The sequence below is a fragment of the Botrytis porri genome (genome assembly GCF_014898465.1).
Source record: "Botrytis porri strain MUCL 3234 chromosome Unknown BPOR_010, whole genome shotgun sequence".
NCBI lineage: Eukaryota > Fungi > Ascomycota > Leotiomycetes > Helotiales > Sclerotiniaceae > Botrytis > Botrytis porri.
In genome coordinates this window covers 936,194-949,212 of record NW_024066084.1, presented here as the reverse complement: position 1 = coordinate 949,212, position 13,019 = coordinate 936,194, and the positions used below count along the sequence as shown (strand labels likewise).

At 44.1% G+C, this 13,019-nt stretch overlaps 3 protein-coding genes across 3 annotated transcripts; 2 read left to right on the top strand and 1 right to left on the bottom strand.

Moving 5' to 3' along the window:
* Nucleotides 1-6,028: 6,028 nt before the first annotated feature.
* Nucleotides 6,029-7,699, top strand: EAF01_007733 (uncharacterized protein; the record flags this gene model as incomplete). Its single annotated transcript, XM_038915989.1, has 3 exons — nucleotides 6,029-6,152; nucleotides 6,221-7,267; nucleotides 7,320-7,699. 3 exons carry the CDS (start codon nucleotides 6,029-6,031, stop codon nucleotides 7,697-7,699), a joined length of 1,551 nt encoding a protein of 516 aa, XP_038768460.1.
* Nucleotides 7,700-10,834: 3,135 nt separating this feature from the next.
* On the top strand, nucleotides 10,835-11,313 carry EAF01_007732 (uncharacterized protein; the record flags this gene model as incomplete). Its single annotated transcript, XM_038915988.1, has 2 exons — nucleotides 10,835-11,028; nucleotides 11,096-11,313. 2 exons carry the CDS (start codon nucleotides 10,835-10,837, stop codon nucleotides 11,289-11,291), a joined length of 390 nt encoding a protein of 129 aa, XP_038768459.1. The 3' UTR covers nucleotides 11,292-11,313.
* Nucleotides 11,314-11,738: 425 nt separating this feature from the next.
* EAF01_007731 (uncharacterized protein) lies at nucleotides 11,739-13,008 on the bottom strand (the record flags this gene model as incomplete). Its single annotated transcript, XM_038915987.1, has 2 exons — nucleotides 11,739-11,849; nucleotides 12,069-13,008. One exon carries the CDS (start codon nucleotides 13,006-13,008, stop codon nucleotides 12,127-12,129), a length of 882 nt encoding a protein of 293 aa, XP_038768458.1. The 3' UTR covers nucleotides 11,739-11,849; nucleotides 12,069-12,126.
* Between the last annotated feature and the right edge of the window lie 11 nt (nucleotides 13,009-13,019).

Below are 13,019 nucleotides of genomic sequence, written 5' to 3'. Positions count from 1 at the left end.
GGCCGAGTGGTAGGAGAGAAAGCTTCAGGGAAATTATGTGCTTGGAAGAAATTCCCGGAAGCTGGATTCATCCACAGAACCATATTCCATGATTGGATGGAAAGCTGTGAAGTGTGGAAAGTACATGTATTTGGTGCAGCATGCATACCGCGGAGGCATTGTAATGAAGTATTGCCATGGATCTTCATTGATTTGGTGGCTTAGCACATGGCAGTCCAGACTTTGAAAAGGCTGGAAATGGGTAATGGTGGTGTGGAGCGTGTGGTAGAGGGGAATGCTCGAATGGGCTGAGAGGAAGAAAGACACCGAAAAGCGAAAAGTACCTCAAGCCTCATGATGAGTGTAACAGTAACATCAACAAAGTGCCATTTCCAAGTACGAGTCTGCTAGTACAATAAGTCACCTCAACCTTCACTATTCATACATACCCAGTACATACATACAAAATTGAACATCTGAATTGAGGACGTGAAGGATCACCTGGGCATAAAACGAATGGGGGCCGTGCAGGAGACTGAGCCACGAGCTGAGGATGAATTCTTGATGATGATTGATGGCCATATCCGAAGGATCGTCGATGCGGATGAAGAACCCGTCAGGAAATCTGACTGATCTTTATTGTTCCTTCAAGATCTGAATATCAATCAATCCTCTTTTCTTCCTGCCGAAATCCTTCTTACTGGATGAGGTACGTACCTAGGTAGTTAACGTTAATGTAGCGTTAGCGCTAGCGTAGCTTTAGCAATATGGAGTATATAACTTACAGATTTTAAGTTATACCGTCTATCTTATGTTTCGCTACGTGAATGCTATTTCGAGTTTTCATTTTGTATATTTGTATATTTGTATATTTACAAGATATAAAATACTACCTACTGTAGATATCAATTATAAATCCTTTTTATTCATTTGACTGTACCTACTATTTACAGAGTATTACCTGACCTGAATAGCGTCATCACATCTTGTCAGCTCTTATTAGGCCCTTTCCATCATTTTTACCATTTACCCCATTTTAACAAAAACTCCAATTCACACCTGGACTTCATTTATTGGCTAATACTTTAAGCTTTCACTCCAAATGCACGCTCACACGTTGTTACGGAGGTCGATCTAGATTTACCACGTTCATACATCGTGGATTGATCAGCCTAACTTACACTCTAAAGACCTCCTAATGCAACTTAAAACCCTGCAAGGGTATTGGCAAATTGCTAAGATTTTCACTGAGATATGATGGTCCGAATCTTGGCCCAAAACCATGTTTCGGGGCGGTTATGAGGGCTGCCACAGGGCACGTCGATTGATTTAGCTTACTCCGAAGCATTGCTGGCCTCTACTGCAAGTTCATCACCATTTATTTGTTCATGTCACCTGTAATCACGGCGGCGTGACGGCGTCACCTCCTTCATGAGATGCATCCCCCGAGCCGAGGATGAGGGATTTCATGAGTAAGAGTAAGAAATTCCAAGGTTTAAACTCGGGGATTCGTGGATTCAATCCAGATTGGGCTCACAGCGTCGTAGGCAAGGATTTATGAGTAAGCTCCCTGCTGCCCTCCCCTCCCCTCAATGATACCGGCATCCTGATATCCTGGGTGAACAGCGTCTATTGACAAGCGCCAGGTAGCAGATTGTAACAAATCATATCATTGATCAACAATCTTCGGTCCTTTACAAAACTGCAATGACACCGATAAACATTTGAGCCTGAATGCACAAAGTGATAAAGCCCTGTGTAATACTTTGAGAAGGGGTGAGATCTCACTCCACACAAAACCCTGGTGAAGTCAAATACCCTGTAATTGGTACCTAAGTACCTTTCGGTCGTCAGACGGGCGAGAATAAGCATCTAATCTAGGATAGATAAGTACCTCTATAGATCATTGTTGACGAGGTGGTTCACTAATGAATCATGTCACCGTTTTGTACAATGAATCAGTCTAGATACCATCCTATTTAGTGATTGACGTACTCCGGAGATCTCGAATGTCTGAGAAAGTTTGAAGGGGCGTGTGTAGTTCTCGGTCAGCGTGGCCCCGAACCTCCAGATGATTTTTTGAAGCCCTGTTCTTTTATGCCGCGCATTGTGCAGCAACAGGGTCGGAGCAGGTCGAAGCCTACCGTGTATACTAGGGTCCTTTCATCGGGGAACAAGGTTCAAGATAGCTTAATGCTGCTTTTGAAACAACGGCAGATATATGCCAATGATGAATGGATAAATGTGTTAGCTGATATCGATAGCACTGCTCGTTTGATAAATTGGGTATACGGGATGGGATGGGATGAGATTGGAATCACTGGATAGGATGCAACGGCAAGAATGCCGTTTTGAGGAGACGAGCGATTAGAGTTTGTGTGAAGAGATGCAATATCCAACTACCTAGTATTTACCAAGGTGCTCCGCAGACACTCCGTAGCCTCTTCGCAGGCAAACTGCAGTGTACATTGTAAGTACTAGGTAGACACTCTGTAAAAAACTTCCCGGATTAATACTCGGGAACATTTTGTGGAGAAGTTTGTCCTGTCAGGCACGAGCGTTCAAGAAACAGAGCCATAGATTGATCTGAGCTTTGATCTTTCTAGATGGGTAGATATTGTCGACAAGTCTAGGTAGTAAAGTAGTAAGCTGGCACGATATCGATCGATACTGCAAGTCAATTGTCTTGGATCAAAGACCTCATGGATGCTTGGAAGGCTTGATATCTCCGTCTAGCCCCCAGACTTCAGAGTCAAGATGGAAGGAAGTCCCTAAGACACTTTCACTTCCAAGCTTCTCCTAGATTCTGTAGTATCGTTATTTCGATATCATGTCTTAGTCCCGTACAACTTATATTCTGTGCCAGCTCAACAAAGCCGTTGAGAGTACCTAGTCAAGTAACACAATGGAAACTGTTTCCCTGTCATTGTCAAGTCAAGATCTTCGGGATTTTCAGTATTGGGTGAGGGATTTGAGTTGCAGTATCTGGAGGAGGTGACTTATCAGATCAGATCATCTAATCTTCAAAACTATGAGAGACAAAAGACATTTTGCTCTCGATCATATCGAATTCCCATTGAGCTGTGATTCCCAAGGAATACCAATGAACAATCAGACCACGCTAATCACATCTACTTGCCATGTATCATGATCATGTAGCTTTGCGAGACCTGCAGCATGCCTCAGTTAATTAGTCATACATGATCCAGATACCAATATTTGACCCAAGAGCCTCCCGCGCGCGATGTTGAGGTATTGAGGGGAAATGGATGAAAAAATGGGGCAGCTATCGATTATCTTGCTGTCTGTTCTAGTCTGACCTGATCCAAAGAAGAATAAGCATCAAATGGCGACATGTCCAATCATTAATCTATCACGATTTGACGATGTAATCCATGGATATATGGCTGACATAAATGATTAGGGGATGCGGCACAGACAGTAGCCAGATGAGAATAGTTTACGAACTCGATACCCAGGCATTGATGGAACAGTTATGATTTCTTATGATTGCTTAGATATCCTTTCGGACTTCTCACACTTTCGATTGTGATCTCGCCGATGACTTGCATGGCTACTACCGATTATCTTTCTTGTACTTCTCTCTCTGCCTCTCTCTCTCTCTCTCTCTCCACAATCCAAGGCGCTATAGTCATATAAACTAGATGCTTAAGCTTACTTACTTGCTCCGAACTAATGCAAGTAAACTCAAACTTCACAAATCCCTCTTTCGGAGTCTTTCCCTTAGATGGCAGATAGATGATACATACCTACCTACCTATGGCTAGCCAGAATTTACCGGTTTCGGTCAATTGATATGATCGATCTTTCATTGCGAGGGGAGGGAGGGGGAGAGACAAGCTGGGGAAGAAAGTCTAGTTTTCAACCAAATACTATTAGTTAGATAATAATGAATGAATAACTATAATTACTTTTTCTCGAGGAAATTACACTTCAATTGGTTTAGATTGACATTTAAACATGGCCATAAATAATCCTAGAACATGAGGACAATAATCCTAGTACCAACCCACGCAGCAATTGCACATTGTAGAAACACAAGGGAGGAGCATCATCACACCCTTTTAATCCATTTTCATGGATCCAGTTGATGGGTGGTCATCAAATCAAAGTCGAGGAAAGTACTACATAGAGGGTTTAGTACAATCTACACACACTCACACATTGATCAAATAACCTTCCCATTCTATATCTGTGGAATACTTCTCTTTCAGTATTAGAAAAGGGAACAAGTATTCGGAATCTTGGATCTTGGCCGCACAATCAAAGAAACATCGGCAGTTCAGATTTTCCTGGATATAACATACCGGTATTCATCCAGTAGAGCTTAATCCTATGGCTTTAAGTCTCGACACAAATCACTCCACCGTGTTTTGTTACACCTTCCTACGAAATACTTGAATCTCTTCCCCCTTCATCTTCTCTCATCTCTCGCCAATATCAAATACGAGACAGACCATCTTTCACCTCCCAAAAAGGTGCTGAAACCTACCTACACACTCTACACACTCTACATATCATACTCACCCTTTCTTCAAGTCAAGTTGGCCATTTTGCCCGTGGTGCACATATCTACAAAGTTTCTCCCTGAGTCGCCATCATTGTACTCTTGCACTAAGAGATTCCTTGACCCTGTCCTCCTGTACAGCACCCAGTCCAGTACAAAGGGAACCCACAATCCGCCTTCCACCATCCACACCATCCACACCATCCACACTTGGCGACCATACGTCTTCCCGACTGTGCACCTCATCATTGTTATTAAAAAGAAGAGACTACCAATTCCCCAGTCTATTGTAACGGTCTCCATAAACCTTTTCCCACGCACAATTTCAACTTCACAAGGGGCTGGTCGTTCTTCTTCTTCTCCTTCACAATTAGCACAAGCCTCAAGGGATCTTCTTCTCCTTCTCCTTCTTCTTCTTTACTCCGTACAATCAGCACAAGGACTCTTGTTCTTGCAAATCACCAAACCACTTTTTCTTTCTATCCTAGAAGGAGGGGAATCGTATCTGAGTACTCGAACTTGGACACATTCTGCTTACTAGGACTGGATTCTGATAGCTAGGTATGTACTACTTACTACTTGTACTACTTATCCGTTACTAGTACTTGCACCTGCACTTGCACTTGCACTTCTTTCTTCCCCCAGATCTGTTAACCACCCGAAAACAGACTTTCCTCGATCCAATTATATACGGGACCACATTCCAGTACTCGGTCGTATACTTCCTCCCATCAACATCGAGCACAATTATATACTTTATTGGTATCACGAAAACTTATGAACCTCATCATCACCCTTGATTGAAGATATCTTTTATACAAACAGAGCAAAGTTGAACGTCCAGATTTTACCAAAACCCTTTTTATTCTTAATTTTTTTATACTTTCCACCCGTGGCTACTTGTTGAAAAGGGAAGACGAGTCGATACATATTACGGTACATTACCTCCTACATACTAGGTACTTTACCCATACAAACTCAAAATCCCACCAACCCACCATAACCACCATAATCACCATAATCACCTTAACCACCTTAACCACCTTTTAACCAACGAGTCTTTAGTGCTGTACGCGAGGACCCGACCACCGATCACCGCTCCCCGAAAACCATAATCCATCATTCTCCCTTGCAGAACAAGAACACAACTTTACCTTTATCTGCACTCTTCCAGAAAAATTCTTAAATCCTCACACCATACAAAGCTTCAATTCAATCTACGACTCAAGTTAACTCTCACGAGATACGATACACAATATATAGCATACGATATTCGAGATTCACTCCTCAAGATTCAATATCTTCCCAACCAGCTTGAACCACCTTGAACCACCCAGGTATCCTATCCATCCTATCACTCCAATACTCCGAATTGTCTCTCTTCAATTGCGACTCGCGAATCGCGAATCTTGCCCGCTTTCTATCTTCAGTCCTAAATTAAGAAAAGCCCCCGCCGCCACTCAAAATAGAATAGACGATAAGTAATCAGAGCAAGCGATTGCGTCGATCAAATCGATTAGGATGGATTCACGTCCGCCATCAACTAGAATGCCCACTGGGCTGGCTGAAGTTTTGAATGAAGTCGGCCCCGAAGAGCGTATGAGAGACTCTGCTTATTATTCGAATCTAGATTCGTCATCGAAGCGTGAGTCTTGGGGCATTCTCTTCAACATGCGCTTCTAACAACATGCTAACGAATACTTCCCAATTTAGATAACTCGCAACAATTATCGAACGGCGAAGTCATCATGGCACCTTCGCCAACTGGTTATCAATCCTCCAGTGCTGATATAAGTCCCTCGCCTGCAGCAAATCACATTGCCAATCAACAGCTTACCTCTCCAACTTCGAATGGCATGAGCGTCGCATCAATGGTCTCTCCATCATACGAACATTCCATGGCGAATTCACTACTGTCTATGGGCCAGTCAAATAGACAATCGTATGGATCGGGACTGGGAGCTTTTTCAATGAACGGAGATTCCCGTCGGGAGAGTGTCGATTCAAGATTGGGGTTTCAAGAGTTGCGACTCAATTCCCCATACGCCAGCCAGAACCAATCAACCACTTCTATCCAAAGCACTTTACAGCAGCAGCGCAACCCTGGGAATGCCGCCGATCGCTTGTCAAACCCTCGATTCTCGAACAGCTATCAACCTCAACGTCTGCCAGAGCCGCCAACATCCCCCAGAAGTACAGTCCCAAAGACTGCCCCCAAGATTACCGGTCCTGCCATGTCTAGCATCGCTCGAGCTGCTGAACCAACTAGGGGAGAAGCCTGGGCGTTTCCTGAGGAGCCAATCAGAGTATCAAACTCACACGATCGCCATGCCGAGGACAGCCAGAGCATAAGCAGAGTTGGTACCTCGTTCTTAAATCTTGACTCGAGACGTAGCAGTATGGCAGACTCGGTCGCAAGCAGCCAATATACCACAGAATCACGCCTGCCAGCTGGGCAGAGAAGATTGGAAGATGGAGTGTCGGTCGATTTCAGATCATCGCGAGCATCATCTGAGTTTCAAAATGTATCACATCACCATCATTCTCTACAAAATCGACAAGTGCATGATTTACAAGCTGAAGATGCCGATTCTCCAAACAATGGGCAACCTTACAGCCGCACACCTGAACTTCGTGTCAGCCACAAACTTGCGGAAAGGAAGCGTCGAACTGAAATGAAGGAATTGTTCGAAACCTTGAGGGATTTGATGCCCCAAGAGCGCGGTAATAAAGCTAGCAAGTGGGAGATATTGACAAAAGGTATTCAACCCGAACATCATACATTGACTATGTACTAAGATGATTACTATAGCCATCGCCGAACACCACACACAGACAAAGGAAATTCAAGATTTGAAATCGAGGCTTCACAATTCACAACTAGAGAATGAGAGTCTTCGCCGTGAGAACAATGTCATCCGCTTGGAGAACTCACAGCTTCGTAACGAAGTAAATCAAGGCGGCTCCAACAATCACCAGTCTGTGATGAACGGCTTCACTCCAATACCACAGAACAGCGGTCAACACGTCAACATGAATGCGTACCAACAAGAGAATTATGCTCCAAGAGGCTCTTATCAACGCGAGGAACAATTGCCACCACTTCGTGGAATATCACAACCTGAATCCATGAGTGGAGTTCAATATCAATCGGACTTGAACCGTAATGGTTATCGTGATCCTCGGTTCTAGATCGAGTTCGAATTGTTTGGACGATCTATGATTCGCTTTCTCGATAACATTTGCGACAAAAGTTTTCAATCCAAACAAGAATTTCACCTTTATCATGATTTGCCTGCAATTGTCTCTTCCACGAGAGTCTACCCTCTGAAGATTCACTTTTCTCCGGTCACGAAGATCTCTTTTTAGCGATATTATACCCCATAGTGTTATGAAAATCCGATTGAGACCGAATCTGGCTCTTTGTTACTTGATAGCTTTTCTCGAGCATACCCATTCTTCCCTGCTTCTCACCTATCTATCCACGAGGAACGTGTTCTATTAGAAAACCCGTTGGCGTTTTAAGTTTTACTTCGCAGTATCTATATTTCCTCTTCTTCTTGCACTCGTCAATTACTTGACGTGTTTTCAATATCTTATTACATTGAATAAATAAAGTGGCCAATATGGCACTTTTCTCTCTTATACAAAAAGTGGAGCGTACATTTCTCGTGCGTCGAGGAGTTAACATGGGTTTTTTTTTGCATTTCTGGTATGGAGCAGATGGGAAACTGCAATATCCGGGTGAAAAAAAATCATAATCGGATTTTATGGGTGGGCGATGATATGGAATATGGGAGATACTGATTCTACGAAAGAGTGGAAGAAGGCGTTAATCGATTATACCCGCTCTCATCTTGTGGTTTCTATTACTATCTCACCTTTTTGAAGACCATTTCGAATTTCACTGTTCGATCGTCTTTGATCGAATCAATTGGAGATGGGAATCTAGAAAGTTGGATAGACGGAAATTTGCATGGACAGGATGAGATAGCACAAACTACTTGGGCGCTGCGATTTTTGGACTTTTGGGCCTACTACATTACTTAGATTTTGGAACGTACGAAACAGGGGCAGGATTGGGGATGTATGGATCAATGGGAAGATGAATGGTTGGTTGGGGGTGAAATGTTAAGATAATGAATGCCGCTCGTCAAGACAGGAATAGAATGGATGGCATTTGTCTGAAATGATTTCAGTCACTGTCGTTGTTTAATTATTGCTATTGAATGACTGATTTGCGAAATGTAGTATGTGAAGTTGTGTCCTCCTATAGTGTGAATGTCCTAGTGTGTATATTTCTTCCGAAAAGTGATGGGTGGGTTGATATCTGATTTTGAATAGTTGACTAGTTCGAAGGCTCCTTCTGCCTGATTTGTCTAGGGGCTTCTCCGGCAATTTCTAGATGGATCTCACCGTATAGCTCGAGTGAGCATCATGCGAGTTTGAAAGAAGAGGACGGGAGGGGGAAAAGAAAATATTTTGATGAGTAATGGCGAGATTGAATGGATTGTTTAAATAAAGGGAATAGTGATATTTGGTAAAGAAAAAGAGTAGTAGCCGGGGTAGGGCAATTGGATTGAGAAGGTAGTGGAAAGAGAGAAGAAGAGGAGAGAGGGAACGAAGGAAAGAAGGAAGGAAGGGAGAGATGAGGGGGTGAATGAGTGGAAGGAGAGGGATGAGGGATATGAATGGGGAAGAGAACAAGGGGGTTGTGAGTGGATGATGATATTATATGATATGGTACGGTATGAGATCAATATAAGAGGAAAGATCGAAGAAAGAAGAGGAGAAAGATTTGATGTCATGTCATTGGATGTCATGTTAGGTCATGGGAGAAAGTAGATTGTGAAGTTGTGGTTGTCTTGTTGTCTTGTTGTCTTTTTGAGGGTTTGTTTTTGTTTTTGGGGGAGAGGGAGGTAGAGGGGAGAGAGTAGATTTGAAGATTGACGTCTTGATAAGTATCGAGATCTGAAGATGCGAAGATCTGAAGAGATAGATAGTAGTGATGATGATGACGATGATAATGAAGTCATTGTGTATTGTTCACTGCTCACTGCTCATAGGGTTGTGAATGTGAATGTACATGTCATGATTCAGATCTCGTGTTTCATATCCATCTGATGTTGGGAGCTGAGTTGGGATGCGTGTGGATGGGGATGTGGATATGTATTTACTGGTAATTGGATGGATGCATAGATGCATAGACTCGCATCGGCTTCAGTTAGGGTGCTAGGGTTGAGGGTAGAAAATCCCTAGGTAGGTACTCTAGATGGGTACTTGGGTAGCTATGTATAATGTAGGATATCGAGGAAGACGTCAGACTTTGATTTTTATCAGCGGGTGGATACATGATATCAAGTTTGAATAACAAGTGGTTCTGAATGCTGAGAGGTACTTTTCTTATTGTCATTATTGAATTGTATTTTATTTTTATTTTTAAGAATAGCGTGGTGGAATGGTTCGCATGGTGAAACGTGATGGATGGATGTGGTTGCGATGCGAGGTTTGAGGTTTGGGATTTGGGATTTTAGATCTTAGCTTTGAGAACTTAAGAAGGTATGACGTCAATTCTCTTGTTACTATTCCTGCGATTCTTCCGATTGATGTCAAGTATACTAGGTAATGCGGAGAGGAAATGATAGTGTCGTCTGATCATTAGGGCTGTGATGGATGGCGCTGGATGGATGTCTAAGTGGACATACGGGGTACGCCTGGAAGGGAGATGGTATATTTCGTCATTTGATTCGATTGTGCTTGGATTATTAGATGAAAAGGGGGTTGCGAGGTTGGGGTGCAGGACTCGGGACTCGGGAGGAAGTGTATTTCTTGCTGGGAAGTGAATGATCATTTGGAGGGGAGGGGAGGGGATGGGATAGGATGATATGATATCATGTTATAGGAGGTTTGTACTCTATTGCGAGAAAGGGAGTAGGGAATTATGTGAACTGAGGTTTTGTGCATTGTGCATTGTCATGACTTCAATGTGGAGCTGAGAGGGAGGGGAAGAGAGGGGAAGAAGTATGCTTAATGGGTGGGGAGAGGATGATTGTTGAATGTATGGACTTGTACTTTATGGGTATGGGTATATATATCATGAGGAATTCCCAAGTTCTAGGAGATTCATTCTTTCACATCATATCAGATTGACAGTAAAGAATTTACTCTTCTCTTCTCTTCTCTCATATATATTCTACAAACACATACAAGGTACAAGATACAATATCTCCAAACCAAATTCTCATTACGTACATTCCACTACACGTTTAATCACTCCTTAAAACTCCAACTACTTCACAAATCCCACACCCCTCAAACCATCTCAAAATGTACACCCAAATCTCTCAACTCACCACCGCTCTCGCCATCCTCTTCACTCTCACCACCGCACTTCCTGCTCCTCTCGACACAAATACAAAAATATCTTCCTGTTCCACCGATACCGTTGATTCCACATGCATTGATACATATAATACTTGTATGACAGCTGCATCTGGGAACAATGATGCGATTGCTAGTTGGTAAGTTTAAAGTTTATCCCTCATTCAATCAACAGAAAAACTTAGAAAAAAACTAACAAATCAATAGCGCAGTCACCCTCTCCACCTGCACAAGCGCAAGCGCGAAAAGAGATGAGGAAAAACATGGAGAAGAGAGTAGCAACAGTCTGTACGAATGGTGCGTGGGGAAGTGTGGCGTGTGTGGGCGCGTTTGGCACGTGTATGAAGGAGGCGAATGGGGCGGGGGAGATTACAAGTTGTGCGTTGGCGTTGAGTGCGTGTGAGGTGGGGGTTAATACGAAGTGAGGGGGGGGAGTGGAAGGGGAATAGGAGGGAGGAGGAAAGGGGGATGCCATAGGAAAAGGATGGGATGGAATGGGATGGGAGTGGTTGAAAGAAGAGAGAAGGGGAGAGACAAATGCAAGGACGATTGGTGTGTATTACTTTGTAATTTATTCGGATTTAATTTGAATTTCAAAGAGATGAATCATTATAAGAATAACTGTATTTATGTATGTATGTATTTCAATCAACCCATTCATATGTATCCGAGTTCCAGTCCAGCAACCTCGTCAATCCCACTACATCACATCATATCACACAAAGTTTTTGCAACAATTTACCAAAAATAACTAACTTGGAGCTGCATCCTAATTCCTGATCACCACCTCTCTTCTCCCTCTCATATTTCATACTTGATTATCTCCATATCGACCAATGTTTAAAAAAAACTAATAAGGAACCTCAAAATAACTGAAGTAATCGGTGGGATCTCCCCCTTCTGTTAATCCTCCGCCGGGAACGTAGATTCTGTTTCCGACGGCTACTGCGGATGTTCCGTGCTAGAGGGGAAGAGGAGGTTAGTAGGAATCGTTATTGTGGAATTTGGGGTTGAGGCTTAAGGGGGATTTGAGTGTCACTTAAAAGAAAAATGAAGGGGTGTGAAAAGGGGGAAGAGTGGAAAAGGGGCAGGTAGGATGGAAACAAGACACGAGAAATCCAAGAAAAGCCCTCAGAACGAACAATCCTCAAAGTCAACAAGAAGAGAAACACAAACATACCCTCGGAACATCCATCGGCGCATAACTCCTCCACTCATCCCTCTCAGCATCATACCCCTCATTCTCCGCAAAAACCCCCCCTCTCGCTCTCCCTATTCCCCTCCCCCCCTACAACAAAAATCCTCTCTCCCACCACCGCACTAGCCACCCCCCCTCTCGGGGTCAGCATCCCCTTTTTCTCGCTCCACCCCCCAACCTGAAAATCATACATATAATTCGTTCCCACCACATTATCATGTCCAAACGCTCTTCCCCCAATAACATAAAACGGGCCATTATCCCCAATAAACCCCTTTCCGGCATGATCTCTCGGTTCGGGGAGATCAGGAAGAGAAGTCCATCGCTCGAAACCGGATGTGTAGGCGGTGAAATAGGAGACGCTGGGTTGGTAGGTTTCGGAGACGTTGAGAGAGGTGAGTCCCCCAGCGAGATAGATGGTGTTTCCGCGACGGGCGACGGCTGCAGCGCCGATTTGGAGACCGGAGGGAATGGAAGTGAAGAGTTGCGACCAGGTGTTGCTGCTGGGGTCGTAGCGGTAGCAGGTGCGGCTGGCGAGCCAGGTGCCGGCGGGAGAGGGGGTAAGGCCGCCGAGGAGATAGATGGCGCCGTTGAGGATGGCGGCGTTGGCGTGGTTGAGGGGGAGGGGGAGGTCGGCCGCACGGGACCATGTATTGGTTGTGAGGGAGAAGCGCTGCATGAGGGTTGTGGTAGGATAGGGGTCACTGGTGGAGTTGGAGGGGATGATGCCGCCGAGAATGTAGATGTAGGGGTCTAGATATACGGTTGTGTGTTCTTGACGGGGATAGAGGGGGATGGATGGGAGTCGGTGCCAGGATCCTGGGTTATAGGTGAGGTTGGTGTCTGGAGGAGATTGTGGGAGAGCGGTGCTGAGAGTGAAGAGTGAGAGAATGATGGGGAGTGAAAGGGGGGGGGAAATCATCGTGATAGATT